This window comes from Bos indicus, chromosome 27 (assembly GCF_029378745.1).
Source record: "Bos indicus isolate NIAB-ARS_2022 breed Sahiwal x Tharparkar chromosome 27, NIAB-ARS_B.indTharparkar_mat_pri_1.0, whole genome shotgun sequence".
Lineage (NCBI taxonomy): Eukaryota > Metazoa > Chordata > Mammalia > Artiodactyla > Bovidae > Bos > Bos indicus.
In genome coordinates this window covers 36,631,854-36,644,011 of record NC_091786.1, presented here as the reverse complement: position 1 = coordinate 36,644,011, position 12,158 = coordinate 36,631,854, and the positions used below count along the sequence as shown (strand labels likewise).

General features: G+C 58.6%; 1 protein-coding gene across 9 annotated transcripts in view; it reads left to right on the top strand.

Moving 5' to 3' along the window:
• Positions 1-12,158, top strand: part of ANK1 (ankyrin 1) — a 242,942-nt gene that overhangs the window by 191,513 nt on the left and 39,271 nt on the right. For 7 of the 9 annotated variants that reach the window (XM_070781479.1, XM_019953405.2, XM_019953404.2 and 4 more), the window contains exons 23-35: positions 111-134; positions 1,519-1,612; positions 3,005-3,083; positions 5,139-5,236; positions 5,322-5,546; positions 6,692-6,846; positions 7,134-7,345; positions 7,844-8,048; positions 8,335-8,431; positions 8,691-8,919; positions 10,296-10,421; positions 10,606-10,725; positions 11,986-12,061. In XM_070781479.1, the coding sequence (XP_070637580.1) occupies positions 111-134; positions 1,519-1,612; positions 3,005-3,083; positions 5,139-5,236; positions 5,322-5,546; positions 6,692-6,846; positions 7,134-7,345; positions 7,844-8,048; positions 8,335-8,431; positions 8,691-8,919; positions 10,296-10,421; positions 10,606-10,725; positions 11,986-12,061 (1,740 nt within the window). The remainder of the gene's footprint in view (positions 1-110; positions 135-1,518; positions 1,613-3,004; positions 3,084-5,138; positions 5,237-5,321; positions 5,547-6,691; positions 6,847-7,133; positions 7,346-7,843; positions 8,049-8,334; positions 8,432-8,690; positions 8,920-10,295; positions 10,422-10,605; positions 10,726-11,985; positions 12,062-12,158) is intronic. The other 2 variants (XM_070781480.1, XM_070781476.1) reach the window with 1 other exon arrangement.

Below are 12,158 nucleotides of genomic sequence, written 5' to 3'. Positions count from 1 at the left end.
GTGGGCTAGGTGGTAAAAGCTCTCCTGAACGCCCTTGAATGAAACACCTCTCACTTTACCTGACTTCAATCCTGTCCTTCCTTAAACATGGCTCTTTCTTTGCTTTCCAGGAACTGCTCATATAACTATAATGGGTATGAAACTCTCTGTTCCCTGTGGTCCTTTCTCATGAGTGCATTTCACCCTCAGCAACCCAGGCTCTCACTAATCCACCCCTGCTTTCCATAACAATCAGAGCTTGACTCAAACAGGACTTTTCCGCCTGTAAGGTCCATGCCCTGGCGGGCGGCTCTGGCCAGTCCACATCTGTGTCTGTGCCACTTCCCCTGTGTCTGTGGTCATAACTGCATGAGCTGCTGTGGTTCCATCCTGTAGGCTCCTGATCACAAGGCCAGGAGGGGCCGCTGAGGGGCAGGAAAGGACTCTGCGAGGCCCAGGGCCCCCGCTCCAGGGCAAGGAGGACAGAGGATCAAAGAGGCAGAGTCGGGGTTGCAGACAGAGGTTGAACCTCCTGGCGATGGGCTTCGGGAATGCGGATTCAGCCTCTGAGGTTACAGAAGTCCCTAGTGCCTCTCCAGACGGATGGGCTCTGTTCCACGGGGGTTTGTTCTTCTGTTGCATGTGATGTGGAAGAGAACAGAAGCACCTCTTTAGAGAAAGAGCACCCTCCACAAGGGCTGTTCTGAAGTGGAACTTGTCAGGCAAAGAAGGTTCCTTCCAGGTCTTCCCTGGTGGTCCAATGGTTAAGACTTTGCACTTCCAGAGCAGGGGGTGTGAGTTTGAGCCCTGGTCAGAGCTTCCCTGGTAGCTGAGCTGGTAAAGAATCCCCCTGCAATGTGGGAGATCTGGGTTCGATTCCTTGGTCAGGAAGATCCCCTGGTGAAGGGAATAGCTACCCACTCCAGTACTCTTGGGCTTTCCTGGTGGCTCAGCTGGTAAAGAATCCACCTGCAATGCAGGAGACCTGGGTTCGATTCCTGGGCTGGGAAGATGTAGGCTACTTACTCCAGTTTTCTTGGGCTTCCCTGGTGGCTCAGCTGGTAAAGAATCCCGCTGCAGTGCGGGAGACCCTAGTTTGATCCCTGGGTTGGGAAGATCCCCTGGAGGAGGGAAAGGCTACCCACTCCAGTATTCTGGCCTGGAGAATTCCATGGACCATATAGTCCATGGGGTCACAAAGAGTCGGACATGATTGAGCGACTTGCAGTTTCAGAGAACTAATCCCACATGTTGCGAGGCATGGCACCACCCCTCCCCACCACCCCCAAAAGGAAGAAAGTTCCTTCTGATTGAGTTATCTTCTCCAAAGCCTGGTGCAGTCTATGTTAGGGACTGGCTGCCCAGCTCCAGGGCTGTTGGTTGAAGATGAAGATGTTGCTATGGTCCCCTACGAGCATCAGAGACTTTGTCCCATGCCCTGGCTGGGGCGAGCGTTGAGAGGGGGAGCAGGAAAAACACTTTTTAAAAAGAAAGAGGGTATTTCCTTCCTATCACTCACTTAAACTTGTGTGGTTTCAGGGGAGGATCTTGGCCCCAGGGCAGAGAGGCCGGATGCCAGGGATGTAGATGAAGAGAAAGAGCTGCTGGATTTCGTGCCGAAGCTGGACCAAGTGTAAGAAATGCTCCCTTTGTGGGTGGGGAGGAGGTCTCCCTCCCCGGACTCAAGGTAGAAGATTCCGGAGCAGGGAGGTTCCAGGAAGCCTGGGCCTGGACAGAGAGCTGGTCCAGTGTCTTAGGATAAGCCAGCCCTGCACCAGGGGTGCCAGGCAGGGGCAGAGGTCCCCTCTAGAGCCTTCCACCCTCCCTGGGGTCCCTGCCTCCCACTGTTCCTCCTCCCCTCCCTCAGTGCTCTATCCACACCCCTCCCCCTTTCAAACACTCAGTTTTGCACTAGAAAAATCCACTGAGGGAGATCCCATTAGAAACCATTGTCAAAAAAGGGGTGGGTTATTATAGGATGGAGTTTCCCTGGTGGCTCAGAGGGTAAAGAATCTGCCTGCAATGTGGGAGACCCAGGTTCGATCCCTGGGTTGGGAAGATCCCCTGGAGGAGGGCACGGCAACCCACTCCAGTATTTTTGCCTGGAGAATCTCATGGACAGAGGAGCCTGGCGGGCTACAGTCCATGGGGTCGCAAAGAAGCAGATACAGCTGAGTGACTAACACACACACGTGTTATAGGATTATATGAAATCACATGTGTGAAATTTTGAAAATTGTAAAGCACCATAGAATTTAGAGAACCTTTCATTCAATTAAGAAATTTAAATAATAAGAAAGAAACTATTGCCAAGCTGAGCTCACAGGCCAGCCATGTCCCTCCATCAGCTGGTCCATTAGGGACTGTCCACAGAGGGTCTGCGCTGCCTGGCAGGTGTTCCTCATTCCTCCGGGAATGCAGTGAGCCGCTCCCAAGTGCATGTGTTGGCGCATGCAGGGATTCTGTGAACGAATGTGAAAGCAACAACTTTGTAGAAACACCGAGCCCTTTGGGGTTTTCTGAAAAGACAGTCATGTGCTGGCTTGCCCCAGGGCTTATGAGGGCCGTGGACCAAGGAGAAGGGAACCTGTGATTAGTATTACTGAACTTCAGTTAAAAACACAAAACTAAGACCTCGACCACAGAGAACCTACAGATGTATCTGGTAGAATGAAAACACACACCCAGTGGTCAGAATGAGATGTTACGGCCAGAGCGAGAGTTCCCTCAACAAGGGGACTAAGGCTACAGAACTGGGGTGGTGCATGCAGGAAGACTTCCTGGAGGAGGCAGTCTTTCAACTCAGGCTCAAGACAGGCTCTGGGGATAGGCCTAGAGTGGAGAGGGGAGGCCAGGATGTAGCACCTGTGCCAGTGGGGTTCAGATGGTGGCGGCCGGGGCCGGGGGTGGTCAGATTGGATAGTGATCCTGGGGGTACAGAAATGTCTCACTGAGGTGCCCGGTGGAAGATGATGGGCTATGCAGAAGGATCGTGCCCTGATGTCCCAGTATCTTCGGCATACAGGGTAGAATCTCCAGCCATCCCGCGGATTCCCTGCGTCACACCTGAGACAGTGGTGATCAGAGCCGATGAGCCAGATCAGGTGAGACGCGTCCTTTCTCTTACTTCCTCTTGGCAGGGGAACAGATTCCCCAGGCAGTGATTGCTCTGAGATGACCTGAAGCATGGGAAGAATTCATAAAGCTCACAGTACTTACCAAGCGCCGCAGATCCCAGGTTTCAGTGTCTTCTGCGGCAGCTGTGCCCCCAGCAGTCATATAGCCCCAGCTCTTGGAGATCTGAGAGTCTGAGAGCCTGAGGGTGCCGGGATGCCCTCGTGCTAGTCTCTGGGGCTGAGAACTGGCAGCACAAGTTCTGGCTCCAAAGCCCATGTTCTCTTGCACACACGCCCTGAGCACACGCCGTCTGCACCCGTGGGGCCATGGGTCCCCGGACCAGAGAGGGAGCCCCAGGCTGCAGCTGCACTTCTGTGGAGCTGCGGGCAATTCCGGAACTTGGCACCTTTTTGTTTCACATCCGTAAAATGGGACAGTTTCTGCCTCACGTTCCTCAAGGGATTACTGGGAGCTTAAAAATACCAGTCCAGGTGGAAAGGGGATGTCAAGGAGAGCTGTCCCCAGTGTGGCCGTTACTCATTATAATACCCTATTTGTGGCTTCCCTCAATGCCGCTTGAATTTGTCCCCCAAATGGGTGGGATGGCTTAAAACAATGTAATGCTCCTTGATTTGATTTTTATGCCAGCTGGCACTTTTTTTTCCCCCAGGGCAAAGGGGTTTTCTGGGATCAGAAGGAAGCAGTGTAGTGTTTAGAGGCTGGAAAAGGCCGCCCTGAGCTTGGTCACTGAACCAGACCTGTCGGTTTTCCAGCAAAGGCTGGTCTCTTCCTCCACTCTGAAGGGATGTGTGTCTGAAAGCAGCGGCTGAAGCCCTCGACCCAAGTGTGGCATTGGGAGAGGATGGCTGTGACACAGTCCGGTCAGCCCTCCCACCCTAGGGCAGGGCTGTGATGGTGGTGTCATGCCGTGGAGCCGGGGGGGAGTTTGGGAGATACGGTCAGATACGGCCCTGGCCACTGCCATGGCACATTCACCCGGTTCTTCCGAAGACGGCGACGAGAAAGCTCCAAGGGAACCCAGGTTCTGCTGTTCCCTGGCCAACCGTGCGCTCTCAGGCCCTGCTAAGTCATGAACCGAGTCAGCAGGGGCTTCCTGGAGTCCCACCAGGTGCCCTGGAGGGGACCCCATGTGGGAGCAGATGGTCCAGCTGGGGAGGGTCTCAGAACGCAGAGGTTTGACTACCCAAGGGCTCAGCAGCGTTGAGGGTGGGGGGAGCCCTTCCAGATCAGAGTCAAGGGCAAGGGTTCTCAGAGGAGGTGAGAGGTGGACGATGCACAGGGTGGCCCAGCGAAGGAGATGGACATGGGCGCCTGGGCCGATGGAGATGCCAGAGAGAGGGTCAAGTTGAGAATAAAGCTGGAGGGGTAGAATCTGAACCGATGTTCTTCGTGAGTCCTCACGATGGACATGCCCTGGGCCGAGGCAGCCTGAGGTCCTGCAATTACAGCATCACTGTGAGGAGGGGGAGCCGTCCCATTTGCAGAGGAAGAAGCGGGAAGCTCCCCTGCCCCTGGGATGGGGGGGTCTGTTCTCTTTCCCTTGATGCCCCAGTTCACGTGGCTTGCCCAGAGCCGAGCAGCTCATAGGTGATGGTGTGGGCTCCGGCGCCAACTTACGTGTGAAAAGGAGCTGCGTGGAGCTCACATGGAAGGGTTCATGGGGCAGGGGGGGCAGGGGGCAGGCCGGAAGGGCATGTGGCACGTAAGCGCATGTGGCACGTAAGCTGAGACTGAGGCTGGAACGGGAAGGAGGACTTGCTCCAGCGTCGGAAGCCTGGCCCAGGGTCTTGAGCCGAGGAGAAGCTGTGTAGGTCCCAGGAGGCCTGTGCTCCCTTTTAGACTCTGGGCGAGCTTTGTCCCAAAGGGTCAGTGAGTTCTGGGTAGCACCTCCTTCGCTGGGCTCTTGGTGGCTGGCTGAGCCTCCCTGGCCTCTGCGTGAGGTCCACTGGCCAGGACCACTGGCTGTGATCACCCGGGACCGTGGGTGATAACAGCTGGCCTTTCCCCCGCCCTGTCCCCAGGTGTCCAAAGAGTATGATGAAGACTCTCTGATCCCCAGCAGCCCGGCCACAGAGACCTCGGACAACATCAGCCCTGTAGCCAGCCCGGTGCACACGGGGTGAGTGCCCCGGGAGGGGCTGGCGGCCCTGGCCCCGCTCGCCCGCCCGCCGGGGAGAGGCCGACACGGACCCGCTGTGCCCTAGGTTCCTGGTGAGCTTCATGGTGGACGCCCGCGGGGGCTCCATGCGGGGCAGCCGGCACAACGGCCTGAGGGTGGTGGTCCCGCCGCGGACGTGCGCAGCGCCCACTCGCATCACCTGCCGCCTGGTGAAGCCCCAGAAGCTGCCCACGCCGCCGCCGCTGGCCGAGGAGGAGGGCCTGGCCAGCAGGGTCATCGCGCTGGGGCCCACGGGGGTCCAGTTTCTGAGGTGAGAGGTCGCTCCCCTGCCCCTGACCGGTCCCTGCCGCGCCCAGGCTGAGGAAAGGCGAGCCCGGAGTCCCCAGCCCGCCTGCTTTCTCTGTGTCCTGACTTGTCAGACCTAGAAGCCCCTGGGCTCCTAGGTACACGTAGGAGGCTGGTGCCTGGGGTGAGCTTAGCACCCTGAGGTCCTGGGTGACGCTCCTAGAAGGGGATGAAGACAGATACTTTGGAGGCCCCCCCGGGGTTTAGTTAAGTTCTGAAACCGTCTTCCTAGAAGACAGCCTTGCAGCCTTGTTCCCAAGGACAAGACTGATGGTTTCGGAGGCCCCCCTCATCTTTCCTGCCGCAGACCTGCTTCTCCTGGCAACCCTGCATCCTTCAGGCACCACGGGCTCCATGCTGGCACAGGCCTGGCCCAGGAGGCCCTGACCTCCCGTCTGCATCCATGGCCTGGCTTGCCCCCGCCCCCCCCGCCCGCCCCATCTTTCCTCCACCGACTGCAGAGCAGCTATAAACTTTCACGTTCATTTCCCCTTTAAATGTGACGCTCAAGGCTGTCCTTCTTCGCTTCCCTGGTGGCTCAGTGGTAAAGAATCTGCCTGCAGAGCAGGAGATGCAGGTTCGATCCTGGGGTCAGGAAGATCCCCTGGAGGAGGGCATGGCAACCTACTCCAGTATTCTTGCCTGGAGAATCCCATGGACAGAGGAAGCCTGGTGGGCTACAGCCCGTGGGGTTGCAAAGAGTCAGACACGACTCAGCAACTAAATAACAGCAATGACTACAACCATCCTCCCGAGGAAATGCCCCTGTCTAGGCTGACGGAGGAGGATGCTGAGGCTCAGAGGAGTTTGGTCCCCTGTCCAGGACATGGATGGGTTCTCAAAGTCAGGTCCAAGGTCAGGGTTATTCCGCCGAGCCTCAGCCGCATGGCCATGGCAGGACGCACCCTGTGAAGTGAGGTTGGGCCTGATGAGAGGGTCCTGGGGCATCTCGGGAACCTGAGGCAGGTCTGTCCGCTGTGAGGACCAGCCCATCCGGGGGGCTCCGCTGCCCCCTGCCTGCCTGCTCTTGCCTCCCAAGCCCACCGCCATCGCCCACATGGCACACACGCCTGCGTCCAGCCCCTCCCCTGTACCCTCTGTCCGCCCCAGCCCTGTCATCGTGGAGATCCCCCACTTCGCCTCCCAAGGCCGTGGGGACCGTGAGCTCGTGGTGCTGCGGAGTGAAAATGGCTCCGTGTGGAAGGAACACAAGAACCGCTATGGAGAGAGCTACCTGGACCAGATCCTCAATGGGATGGACGAAGGTGAGTAAGCCCCCAGGGGCCCAAGCAGCGCCTTCCTCCTGGAGGAGGGGGTTTGAGGCTGTGCTGGGGATGGGCTGGCGGGGCCTCCTGGGGTGGGGGATGCCCTGAGAATCTAGGGACAGCCCAGCTCCCGCGCCGAGGCCCCCTGCAGCCTGGTCTCCTTATGCCGCTCCCTCGGGGCCTGGGCTCTCTCCCACCCCTGCAGGAGGGGGCCGCTGGAGCCAGGACGAGGGGCCCTGGGGGCCTGCGGGGATGACCAGCGGGCGGGCGTTTGTGTGTGGTTGCAGAACTGGGGAGCCTGGAGGAGCTGGAGAAGAAGCGCGTCTGCCGCATCGTCACCACCGACTTCCCCCTGTACTTCGTCATCATGTCGCGGCTCTACCAGGACTACGACACCATCGGCCCCGAGGGCGGCTCTCTGACGAGCAAGCTGGTGCCCCTGGTGCAGGCCACCTTCCCCGAGAACGCGGTCACCAAGAGGGTGAAGCTGGCCCTACAGGTGATGCATGCAGCCCCTCCTTGGCTGCTGGGGCCCCGTCAACCTGGACTGGGTTCAAGGTGTCAGGGCCCTCGGAGAAAGCCTGTGTTCTTGGAGATGGCCTTCGTGCCCCCCAGGACATCTCTACCTGTTGGTCCACTGCCTAAAAAAATCCCGTCAGGGCTCTGATCTTAAGCTCAGAAGAGAGTTGGGTGGCCGGGATAGGGCAGATGCTCTGTTAAGTCGCAGGAAACCCTAGATGGCATGTTTAAACCACCGGGTCAGCACTGAGGAGAAGGCATGTGGCTCCCTGGATAGGAGCAAGGCCCCGAGGAGTGGGGAGCAGCAGGGAAACGGGGGTGGGGGCTCAGACAGGGGAGCTGGACAGGACATCAGGCAGGACAGCACCCCACCCCTGCCCCTGGGGGACCTTCAGGCCTGCCGGGACAGCCGCTCTCATCCCCGCCCATGAGCCCCTCGGCTGCTCCAGGCTGAGCATCCCCCTTGGGCACCTCGCAGGCCCAGCCTGTACCCGATGAGCTGGTCACCAAACTCCTGGGCAACCAGGCCACGTTCAGCCCCATCGTCACCGTGGAGCCGAGGCGCCGGAAGTTCCACCGCCCCATCGGCCTCCGCATCCCGCTGCCCCCGTCCTGGATGGACAACCCCCGAGACAGCGGGGAGGGGGACACCACCAGCCTGCGGCTGCTCTGCAGCGTCATCGGTGAGGGGCACCCCCTTTGTCCTGGTCCTGCCGTCTGGGGAGACGGGAGGAGATGGAGCTGGGGAGTGATGGGGCCCTCGGAGGGATGGGGGTTCTGCCTCCAGGTAGAGTCTCCCTGTCCCTGATGAGCCCCCAGACCCCAGAGGAGGGGGTCCTCCCAGAGGGGACGAGGTCACGGGGTGCAGGGTGGGGGGGTGGGGGGCTGGATTCAGGACCTCAGCCAGGTGTGCACGCCCTGCGTTGGCCTCTGGAGACGGTCCCCCAGCCCAGTCTACGCCTATGGCAGGAGGAACTGACCAGGCCCAATGGGAAGACATCACGGGGACCACCAAGCTCGTCTATGCCAACGAGTGTGCCACCTTCACCACCAACGTCTCTGCCAGGTGAGACCCCACCCTGCAGCCTGACCCTGAGGCTCCCCGGGCCCTGCACGAGGTGGGTGGCGCTGCCCCCAGGGGCGGCCGCGCTCAGGCTGACCTTGTGCCGAGGGTCCTCCGCTGTCCCTCCCCTTCTCCACCTGAAAGTGCCACCCCCACCCCCACTGGGGCTGTCACCGCCCTGCTCATAGGCCATCCTGTTGGATGGAGGGGACGCCCCTGCCCCAGACACCTAGGGACAGGCTCAAGGCTGCCCTCCTTTCAGGTTCTGGCTGTCGGACTGCCCCAGGACGGCTGAAGCCGTGAACTTTGCCACCCAGCTGTACAAGGAACTGACCGCAGTGCCCTACATGGCCAAGTTTGTTATTTTCGCCAAGATGAATGACCCCCGGGAAGGGCGTCTGCGATGCTACTGCATGACGGATGACAAGGTGGACAAGACGCTGGAGCATCATGAGAACTTCGTGGAGGTGGCCCGGAGCAGGGACATCGAGGTAGGGGCCGGGCCCCCGCCCCGGGCTCATGCCCTGAGGGGGCCGGCACCTCCAGGGGTCGGGGGGAGGTGGCGCTGGAACCCCAAGCCATCAGGAAGGCAGCCTCTGCAGAGGGGCTTCTGGGCATGTCCCTCTGAGTCCCTCTTGAAAAGCATCCTTGGGAGGCCGCCCCAAAGCTGAGGACACCGCCCTGCGTGTCTCAGGGAGGCAGCAGGCTGTCAGCCCAATGGTACTAAGAGCTGACGTTCATTAAAATCTTCACCTCCCAGATGCTATTAAAAGTGCTTGAGGGACTTCCTTGGTGGTCCAATGGTTACGACTTTACCTTCCAATGCCAGGGGCATGGGTTCGATCCCTGATCGGGGGACTAAGATCCCACATACCTCACAGCCCAGAATCCAAAACATAAAACAGTAGAGATATTGTAACAAATTCAATAAAGACTTTAAAAACGGTTCACATCAAAGACAAATCTTTAAAATTTTTTTAAAAAATAGAAAATAAAAAGACTCAAGTGACATCATCTCCCCTGACTCTTACAACGGAGTGTCCTGTTCTTATCCCCAGTTTACAGATGAGGAAATCAAGGCTTGGCAGATTAGGTAACCTGCCCAAGGTCACACAGCTGAGTTAATGGTAGAGAAAGGACTTGTCCTAATCTCTCAGCCACACCAGGGTTTGGGCGGTGCCCAGATGGGGAAGCAGGGGAGAGCTTGGGCAAATGGGAGACCTGTGACGTGCGGGGCCTTGGTGTGAAGCTGTCGCCCATCCTGGAGTCCTCACTTGGGTTAAGATGTGTAACAAGAAAGGACTTTGGCCAAGGTCTGGCCTCAGAGGCTTTCCTGAGCCTTCCAGGGGTTCTGACGGGCCAGAAGGAGGAACCCAAGGCTGGGACCTGCCTCAAATGCTGTTTGGGGCACTAACCGGACAAAGGATTGTGTCTCTTTGGGCCTCAGTTTCCTCATCTGTCAAATGGGTTCTCAGTAACTTCTCCGTGGAAAGTATATACACAGTAGGGATTGTTATTACCGTGGGTGAGATTAAAATACCGTGTGGTCTTTCTGGCACTCGCATAAATGAAACCTTGTTGGATGGATATTAAAAGAGAGAAATGCTTTCTGGAGCTGTATTATGATCTGCTAGTGGAGTTCTGAAGTCCTTTGATAAGCAGTGGTGATCAACCACACAGTGAGATGTGGAAAGTCCTGCTTATTATAAAAACCCTTTGAAGTAAAGAAGCATCTGCCGTGACCTTTCTAAAACCCTCCATAGAGCTTCCCAGGGCGCAGCCTCTGGGGTCGTGGGGAGGGAGAGGCCAGGGCTGACAGGTGGGGCCGGGCGTCTGCGTGTTCCCACCTGCTGCTTCTTTCCCACAGGTTTTGGAGGGTATGCCCCTCTTCGCCGAGCTCTCGGGGAACCTGGTGCCCGTCAAGAAGGCCGCTCAGCAACGGAGTTTCCTCTTCCAGTCCTTCCGGGAGAACCAGTTGGCCATTCCCGTCAAGGTGCGCCCTGCTCTCGCCCACCCATCACCTGGGTCTAGAAGCTCGGGAGGCAGAGGCCCCAGAGCCGGCCAGGCTGGTGGCCGGGGTCAGGGAGGGGGATGTCCTCTGAGCCGGCCGGGCTGGTGGCCGGGCTCGGCAGGGCGAGGGCGGCCCCCGACCCTCCATTCTGTGTGACTGAGTCCAGGTGAGGGACAGCAGTCGGGAGCCTGCAGGGTTCTTGTCCTTCCTGCGCAAGGCGATGAAGTACGAGGACACGCAGCATATCCTCTGTCACCTGAACATCACCATGCCGCCCTGCACCAAGGTGAGCACCCCGCCATGGCCCTTGGCCAAGAGACAGCCCGAGACGCCCCGCCCCCGACTCCCCACCCCCGGGATGGAGAAAGGCCCTGGGCTCTCCTCTGACAGGCTGTGGCCCAGTCCTTCCTGCAAAGCTCAGGAACTAAGGTCAGGGTGCAAGGGTTACACCTGTGCTCACCCCGAGGCCCCGAGCTCCCCAGGACGCCCCCTCCGGGAGGTTGGAAGGCGAGGCCTGAGAACCGGATGGCTGGTGGCTGAAGGTGTCCCAGCCACAGCAGGGCTTCTTCAGAGCCTCTTTCTCCTGAACTTGCTCGGGGCCAGGCCCCGCCTCCGGGGAAGGGAAGCCTGGTGTCTCAGCCCGACACTCGCTTTGGGGCTCTGAGCTCAGCGGAGGCATGAGGACCGAGCGTCACCAGTGCCAGGGAGTACCAGGCTGCACCAGGGATGGAGGGACCTCCTCTCCCGTGTTGGCGACTCCTGGTGTTTTCATCATCAGCCTTTCATGCCCAACAAGACAAGCAAGGCCACTTCCAAACGTCGAGGCTGGTTTTCTTTCCTGACTAAGGACGAGGGGGAACCAACTTCTTTTTCACCAGAGGGGCTCCCGAAGCCTTGAACAAGCACCCCGCTGCTTGGCCACAGGTCCAGCATGCAAAGGCTTGGGCATCAATACAGGTCTTTTGAGCAGAAAGGAATTCAGAAAGAAAAGATCTTTGTTGTTGTTTTTTTTTTTTTAGAATTCAAACTCCAGCTCCACTGATGACTGTCTGAGTGGCCTTGGGTGGGTTGCCCCAGCCTCTGGGCCGGGGACTTGGGAAGAATGATGGTACCTGCCTCAGGCAACTCTGACCATCAGGCAGGGCCTGGCATGTGATTAGGGCTGCGTGAGCTTATTATTGGGTTTCCCCTCAGTGGTAAAGAAGCCACTTGCAAGTCAGGAGATGCTGGTTCAATCCCTGAGTCGGGAAGACCCCCTGGACGAGGGCACAGCAACCCACTCCAGTATTCTTGTCTGGAGAATCCCATGGACAGAGGACATGGGATTCACGGCAGTCTACAGTCCACGGGGTCACAAAGAGGCGGACATGACTGAAGCCACTTAGCACACACGCACGAGCTTATTATTATCACTCGAGATGAAGCGCGTGAACCTCATCGACTCCCTCTAGCCGCCCCCACACACAGCCTGTGTGTTATGGGGCTTCCCGTCCCCAGGGTGTCCTCCCCACACCCACAGCGCCCCCTCCTGGTCTCTCTCCTGCAGGACAGCGGAGCCGACGAACGGAGGAGGACGCTGACGCCGCTGGCCCTGAGATACAGCCTCCTCGAGTCCACAGCAGGTACTCACCTCTCTGTGCTCACTCCCGTCCAGGGGGCAGCGAGGGGGGTCATGTCGCCGGGAGCTCCCCGAGCAGACACCATTGGCTCAGCCCTCGG